Below are 8,719 nucleotides of genomic sequence, written 5' to 3'. Positions count from 1 at the left end.
TCAAGATCTACGTTTTAACCAGGCAGATACACATCACCTGGAGACTGCTCAAATGCAGACGCTGATTCCATATATCTGGGTGGAAGTGCAAAATGTCAGCAGGGGATTGAACTGGAATGAACCAGTTCAAACCCCTGATTTAACTGAGTGTGATATTTTCTGTAATTCTAAACGTTTAATCTTTTGTCATCACATCATTTCCAACTCAACACAGATCAGAGCTGCGCACTAAGAGTTCCAAGGCTGTACTAATTAGAGTCGACTGCCACATTTTTCCCATGGAGCAACAAATGACTTTAGCTTCTTCCTTTTTCTTTCTTATTTTCATCAACACATGCGGGGGGCAAAAGGAAACTAAATTTTTCTGCAATGCAAATTTTGCAATTAGGCTTGGGATTTAGAAAGGTAAACAATATTTTTAAGTCAATTTTTTTTGGATCACTAAATATCAACAAGAATCAATGACTCAAAGATTTATAAGGCATTATTTTGATTACTACTGTTTTCTCAGGATTAGTACTGCAGGATGGTTAGCATTGACCCTGGAGACTTTCCAGAATCTACATTTCAAGAAAGGAGAAATGACAAGTTCTATTCATAATATACATGCAAGAAGAAACTTGTATTTTAAAACACATCCTAAAATATCAGTAATCAAAATCATTGCCAAAATGAACATTCAGTCTATTTCTTTTTATCTCTTCTCCTTTGGATCTTTAACAGCAGTTCAGCTTTCTAATGAACTAAATTTCGACGACCAAAGTCCAGTCAACAGGGAAATAATACATTTAATTAGCCATGACAAAAAAAAAAAGACCCATACCAGTCTCTACTCACAGAACATTCCAGGTTTGTTAATACAAAAAATGTTTGTATTCCCATCAGAAAACCACATTAAATAACTAAGGTTGAGATTTCATAATATGAAAAAGAAAAGCAGATGAACATTTTTAAAAGGGGAAGGAATCATGTAAACAACTTCAATAGAGATTTGTCAAGACATCCAGGGGGACGAACCACATAAAACGGGGGACAGGGATACAGCAGTCAGTGTAAGATATGAAAATAAAAATAATTTATAATTTATCTAGGGGTCACGAGGGTAGGAGGGTTGTGAGAGGAAAAAAAGAAGAGCTGATACCAAGGGCTCAAATAGAAAGTAAATGTTTAGAAAATAATGATGGCAACATATGTACAAATATGCTTGATACAATTGATGTGTGGATTGTTATAAGGGCTGTAAGAGCCCCCAGTAAAATGAACTTTAAAAAAAATAGCATTACCAGAGGGGGCAAAAAACATCTGAAGTGTACAATCTCTCTTCAATAACAGAAACCATGAGTAACCTCTATAATTTACTTTTCAAACGAGTTTTTCCAAGCTGGATTTCCATAATATTCTCATTATTTCTTGATAGCATTGCTAAAAAAATTCTAAAAGTAATTTTACATTTAGGAGTTAATGTGTACATTTAACCACTTCCAGGGACCGGGTGGGCACCAGATGACTTTGTGTTTGACCTCCCTACTTGCACTAACATTCCTGCCTTCATTAGAAGGCTAGCATGAACCCCCACTTTCAGAACCTTCAAGACACTGCCCCCTAAAAATATAGTTTTTCATACATTTGCAGATGCCGTTCCCACCCCCCGGAATGCCTTCACCTAATTACCTCCTATTTATACCTCAGGATTCTTTAGAAATAAAATCATGAAAAATACCAGACTAACTGATCACTTATAGCCTGGGGAGACCCTTGAGAGAGCTGAGCCCTTAAAGACATTTCAAATCTATAAATGAATCCACCCCTGAGGGGCACCTTGCAGCCACATAACTTTGTTCCTGCATGATCTACTGTATTCACATTCACAGCACATATGAATACATATGTAGAAATATCTTCTGTCAAACCTATATGGATATTCATGGAAAACACCCATTTACCTGACTACACCTGTTCACTTTGCATGTCTATCTATGACCATTTATAGCTTATTATTACTGTAAGTACAGGACTATGCAAGTAATAGTGTTTGTCTCTATAGCCTTTAATTTGGGGACTTTTCTCAGTGTCTGCCTTTACCTGGATCAATTTGCACCAAACTCTCCTTATAAGGAAGTACCTTGCCATTCAACCAAGTTAAAAAATGTCTACTCATTCGTCAATGATTTTCCCTCCCTTCCTCTTCCACTCCTAGTAACATTCAAAGAATATATTTTTCTGTGGGTAAACCTTTTCTTGACATTTTAAAGCACTGCCTCGTACAATATTTTCCTTTTCTGATTGACTGCTTTTACTCAGTATATCCTCTAGGTTTATCTACATTATTATGTTTTCCTTGAGTCATTGTTAGTCTTTCCTGCTGCATTGCATTCCATTGTGTGTATGCATTCATCTGTTGATAGGCACTTCGGTTGTTTCCATGTGTTTGCTGTTGTAAATATTGCTGTGATGAACATAGGTTTGCAGATATCGATTCATGGCAAGGCTCTTATTTCTCTAGGGCATATACCTAGTAGAATTGCAGAAATATATGGTACTTTTAGTTCCAAAAGTTTAAGAAAGTGCCATACCATTTTCCATAGTGGATACACTATCATAGTGGACATTACTATCAACAGTGTATTAAGGTTTCAGTCTCTCAACCCCCTCACAAGTATTTAATTTGTTTGCTTGTTTTTAACTTCCCTTGGAATGCTAAGGTGAGATGACACCTCATTTTTGCTTTCATTTACATCCTTCTAACAACTAATGATCCAGAGCATTTCTTCATTGGACTGTTTCCATCTAAATGCTTTCTTTATTGAAGTGTTTGTTTATGTCCTCTGCCTATTCTGTAATTGGAGTTTGTCTTTTACTTGTTGAGGTCAGTACATTTTCTCTAAGCTTTCGAACTTAAGCTCATCTCTGAATATGTCATTACCAATTTTCTTCCCCAGTAAATGGATTCTCTTTTCATTATTTGGTTGAAGTGTTGCTTTTTTTACAATTTTATCGGCACTTCTTCCACATATCATACAATTCAATAGTTCAAACATATCAAGGAGAGTTGTGCAGTCATTACCACAATCAATTTTAGCACATTTGCTTCTTCCTTGTACTTATTACTAGTGTAATTATTATTGTTTTTTATCTGTGGGAAAAATACACACAACAAACAGTCTCCAATTCAACACCCTTCTACATGTACATGTTAGTGTTAGTGATTATACGCCATAATGCCTTTGATGAAGTCTTTTGATGCACATAAATGTTCATTTTCAGGAGGTCCCTCCAGTTATCTAGTATATGTTCTGTTGTTTGTGTGTTTTCGGTTATATTTGGTAGTACACTGATAACATGTATTAGGGCCACTAAGTTTTCCCCTATTTTGTTCATTAACAAATTTTATAGTTTTAGATTTTACATAGGTCTTTGATCCATCCACCTTGAGCTGTTTTTTGCAGATGGTGAAAGATATTGATCATGTTTCCTATTTTGTGCAAACGGATTTCTAGTTTTTGCTAGCATCATTTGAAAAAAGACTATCTCTTCCCTATTTCAAGGGTTTGGGCCCTTTGTCAAAGAACAGTTTCCCTCAGGTGGATGGATTTACTTCTGGTTCGTAATTCTGTTCCATTGGGCTATATGCCTATCATTGTATTAAAGCCATGTGTGATTTGACTATCACGGCTACATGGTAGGTTTTGAAATCAGGAAGTGTTAAGCCTTCTACCCTGTTCTTCTTGACTAGTGCTTTCCTTACTCAGTCTCTTTCTTTCCTTTCTTTAAAGAATACCTTTATGTCCTTCACATCTTTTTAAAGAATAATGATGGCATCTGTAACAGGATCTAAGGTAGGTGGAGATTTTCACAACGGTAAGTTTTCCTACCCATGAGGATGGTGTATCCCTTAACATTAATATAGGTTCCTTTTGGACTGCTCTGCTGAGAATGGTAAATTTTATAAAAATGGTGTTGCTTTCTTCATCAACAAGAACAATTCAAAATTTATGGGAGAAGCTCAATGTCATCAGCCAAAATAAGACTATAGAAAACACCATCAACTACTCATGTTGAAGTTGAAGAAAAATCAAAACAAGCCCATGAAAACAAAAATATGACCTTGAGTATATCCCAGCTGATTGCGAGAACATTTCAAGAACACTAATGACAGAAGACCTGCTAAGCTATAGGATGACTTTTTAAAATCCCATACATAAAGAAAGTAAATGGTATTAAAAAGCTAAGAGAAAAGTAGACATCAGAAGAGACTTTAAAATATAGTAGAGTTTAAGAGTTTACACATTTGAATGTAGAGTAGCTAAAGCAGTGGAAAAAATGATGATGTAAAAGAGATAAATAGAAATTTTCAAAGGACAGCTTAAGAAGACAAAGTAAAGTATTATAATTAAATATGAAAGATGTACAGTTAGAATGCCAACAGGTAAAAAGACACTAAGCATATCATAAACTGAAAGAACTGAAGAAAAGAAAGTGAGCCTCGAATTTCAATATTGAAAGCTTCTATGGACACGAATCTTTGGACATGTCATCAGGAGAGAGCAGTCCCTGGAAGAGGGCATCGTGTTTGGTAAAGTAGCAGGACGGCCTTCGACAAGATGGACTGACACAGTGGCTGCATCGATGAGCTCAAACTTAAGAACAATTGTGCGGCAGGCAGGGAACCAGGCAGTGTTTCGTTCTGTTGTACACAGAGTTTCTATGAGACGAAACCAACCTGATGGCACCTAACAACAACATAAGCAAACTCGTGAGTGATGCAGGAAGTATCAAAAGATGGCAGGAATACACAGAATCACTGAACCAAAAAGAATTGGTCGACAGTGTACTATTTCAAGAGGTAACATGTGATTAAGAACAAATGGTACTGATGGAAGAAGTCAAAGTTACACTGAAGACATTAGCCAAAACCAAGGCTTTAGAAAAATGGAACACCAGCTGACGTGTTTCAACAATTGATGCAGCAGGGAAGCATTCATCCATCTATGCCAAAAGTTTGAAAGACAGGTCCCTGGACAACCAACTGGAAGAGATCCATATCTGTTTCCATTTTTCTTAAAGTGACACAACAGATTGGGCAATTATAGAATAATACCATTAATATCACATGTAAGTAAAAGTTTTGCTGAAGTTGATTCAACAATATTTACAGCAGTACATGGAGAGGTGCTGCCAGAAATATAAGTTGGATTCAGATAAAGACATGGAACAAAGGATTTCAATGCTGAAATCAGATAGATCTTAACAGAAAACTGAGAATATCAGAAAGATATTTACTTGTATTTATTTACTAGGCAAAAGTATTCAACTGGGTAGATCATAAAAAGTTATGGATAGTCTTGAGGAAAATGGAAATTCCATAACACTTCATTGTGCTTATGGGGAACATACACTTGGATCACGAGACAATTATAAGAACAGAACACGGGGCATACCGCATGACTTAAAATCAAGAAAGGTGGGCATCAGGGTTGCAACCTCTCACAATACTTATTCAATCTATATTCCAAGCAAATAATCAGAGAAGCTGGATTACATGAAGAAGGAGGCAGTATCAGGATTGGAAGGTTTATTAACAAACAAATTGCAGGTAACATCCTTGCTTGTTCAAAGTGAGGAGAGCTTAAAACATATGTTTATGACGTTTAAGGATTGCAGCTTTCAGTATGGATCACAACTCAGTGTAAAGAAAAACCAAATCCTCACAAATGGGCCAATTGGTAACATCATGATAAATGGATAAAAGATTGAAGTTGCCAAGGATTTCATCTTGCTTGGATCCACAATCAATGCTCATGGAAGCAGCAGTCATGAGATCAAACGATGTATTGCACTGGGTAAATCTTCTGCACAAGATCTCTTTTAAAGTATTGAAAAGCAAGATGGATATTCTGAGGACTAAGTGAGCCTGAACCTGCTATGTGGGGTGATAGTTAGGTGTTTTGTGCCCACATGGCTCTTATAGGAACATGTGGGTGGAGGTTAGCCTGTCAATCAGGTCACAGCTTGATTGGAGGGTGACTGAGATAAATGGCTCTTCCAGGCCAGCCTCTTTCTCTTTCTCCCTGGTGATCTGACCAGTGCGCTGCTGCCTGAGTTAGCTACTCTGCCTCAATCGTGTGCTACCTGTAGGCTGAACCAACCCATGGGTCCTGGTGGACTGTGTCACTGTACCATGCTACACCTTTAGGCTCCATCCAGATCTGCTTCACTATGCTGCTGCGCTACTGGCCTATGCTACACCTAGATATCTCATCTTCCTGCTGCTGCTGCTGCCCCACCTTGCCATGACTGCTGCCTGTGGCCAACTCTGCTTATCTTGCACCTCCCACCAGCTACTTCCTTGACCTTGAACTGCGGCCAGCAGCCAGTGTGAGTTGGAAGGACCATCAGTATATCAACTGTTCCACAAAAGTGAGTTAGACTGAGCCCTATGTACTGCTGTGTGGACTAATTAGCTGTTGTATTCCTTCTTAATATATAAATATAAATATATAAATATATATATATATATATATATGCCTAAGTGTCCTGGTTTTGTTTTTCTAGTGAACTCTGCCTAACACTCCCTGGTATTTTCAATCACCTCAAGTGCAGGTGAAAGCTGGAGGGTGAATAAAGAAGAGAAAAGAATTAGTGCATTTGGATTACAGTGCAGGTGAAGAACACTGAAAGTCCCATGGACTTCCAGAAGAACAAATATATTTGTCTTGGATAGAGTACAGCCAGAATGCTGTATGGAGAGCCTTTTCTCACATACATTTGACATATTATCAGGAGAGACAAATGCCTGGAAAAGGAAGCTGTGTTTGGTAGGAAGGGAATGGAAAAGAAGAAACCCCTCAATAAGATGGGTTGACAAAGCAAGGGGCTCACTGGGCCACGAGGGGCTCAATCATAAGAACAGTCATAAGGATGGCACAGGACACGGTTCTGTTTCGTTCTGTCATACACAGGCTCACTATGAGTTGGAATGGACTCAACAGCACCTAACAAAAACAATAACATAGACCTTCAATTATGTGGAAGCATTTTTCATTCTATTCACCCTTTGCTGAACATTTTTACCAAGGATCAGAGTTTTTAAAAAGCATTTTTCAATTTTTTAATATCCTCTCTCAAACCCTACTTATTTCCAGCAAAGGACACATCTCTAACGTCTAAAATCTTCATAACTTTTATACCCATATATTTAACCCTATTACTCAGTTTTCAATATCTAACTGACAATCACCCTTTCCACAGATACTGGTGTAATAATGCTTTGCAGTTTGTAATATTTAGCTCTCAGTAGAAAATCCCAAAAGCAATAATAATGACAATATGGTTTTACTTACGAGAAGTTTTGGAAGCAAGAAGAGTAACTCGGGAGCCTCCTAAGAAGCGAAAGCCCATCACGTTCACTTGATCATCATCTGACTGACTGGCAAACCCTACAAAGAAAAGAACCATCTTACATAAGCACGAGGCAGATTAGCACTAAACATTTAAAATAGGAAGTTTAGTTGAAAGCCATGTTTGTTTGTTTGTTTGTTTTCCTTGATTTATGCCACTAGTCATGATTAAAGCCCATGTATGAATTATAACAAGTTAATTTGATTTCCTTGTAGCTTCCAATTGCTAAAATTTCTTTTTCATACCCTCACTCTGGAATGATTTAATTTTCTTTCTTCTAATATCAGATCTGGTTGGTTCCGATCTGAGGCAGGAAACAAACAAGATGAACCTAGAAAATCTTTTCATACTAGATAACAAGGAAGGTTCAATGATTATTCTGAGCTATATAATATGTGTTATGTGAAAATATGTGTTACATGAAAAATATTTGAGAATCAAATGGAGAACAAAAATATTTGAAGATCAAAAAAGACAATAACTGCAATGAACGAAGCACATAAAATACATTGACAGCTTGAATTAATATTGATACTGGAGCCAAAATCACTATTGGAGGATCTTTAAGAAACAACTTATTATTTCAAAACTTGTAATACAGAGGAAGAAAGAAGCATTTATACTGATATTTCTACTTAAACTGCACCACACAATCAACAGTTGGTAAGGGAAAGTTCTCAGTATAAAAATACTCAGTATTAAAAAAAAAAAACTAAGTGTAAACAGCTTAGAATTTGGATAAACTATAAACACAAATGCATCAATATGATTTATATGACTCCAGAACAGTTAAAATGATTTGTTTCCTAAAATACAAGCAATAAATATTTTGTTTCTATAATTTGAGAGTTCTCATGAAGGCATTCAGTGAACACTAAGACAAGAATTCTTTTCTAACGATCCAAGATTGAATCGATGTAGTTGGAGAAAAAGCAGTAATAAATGCCTGTGTGAATTATACACACACACACACACACACACACACACACACAATACTCCACTTATGTATGGATTGTGATAAGAATTGTATGAGCCCCCAATAAAATGATTTTTTATAAAATACTCCACTTAATAAAGACTTATTGGAAGAATAAAATATCAAGGTTTTGCAATCTCTAGCAAAGTGAGGTCATAGCCTTGAACATCAATGGCTGCTACCATGATGAAAGGAAGAAAAAAAAATTCTCTGTCAAACAGATATTATGTGCTTCCTTTAAAAGTATATGTCCAAGTCTGTCTGGATAGGACAGGCTGGATGAACAATCTGGAGGAGAAAACAACGGGACTGACAGTTCCGGGGGGGACATGGGAGAGGGGGAGG

General features: G+C 36.8%; 1 protein-coding gene across 1 annotated transcript in view; it reads right to left on the bottom strand.

The window, feature by feature from the left end:
* Positions 1-8,719, bottom strand: part of BBS9 (Bardet-Biedl syndrome 9) — a 578,043-nt gene that overhangs the window by 297,753 nt on the left and 271,571 nt on the right. The window contains exon 18 of the mRNA XM_045288670.1: positions 7,341-7,436. Coding sequence (XP_045144605.1) covers positions 7,341-7,436 — 96 coding nt within the window. The remainder of the gene's footprint in view (positions 1-7,340; positions 7,437-8,719) is intronic.

This window comes from Echinops telfairi, unplaced genomic scaffold (assembly GCF_000313985.2).
Source record: "Echinops telfairi isolate 266 unplaced genomic scaffold, ASM31398v2 ScPeMD7_23;HRSCAF=83, whole genome shotgun sequence".
NCBI lineage: Eukaryota > Metazoa > Chordata > Mammalia > Afrosoricida > Tenrecidae > Echinops > Echinops telfairi.
Note: the sequence above shows the minus strand (reverse complement) of the source record. Positions and strands in the feature narration are given on the sequence as shown.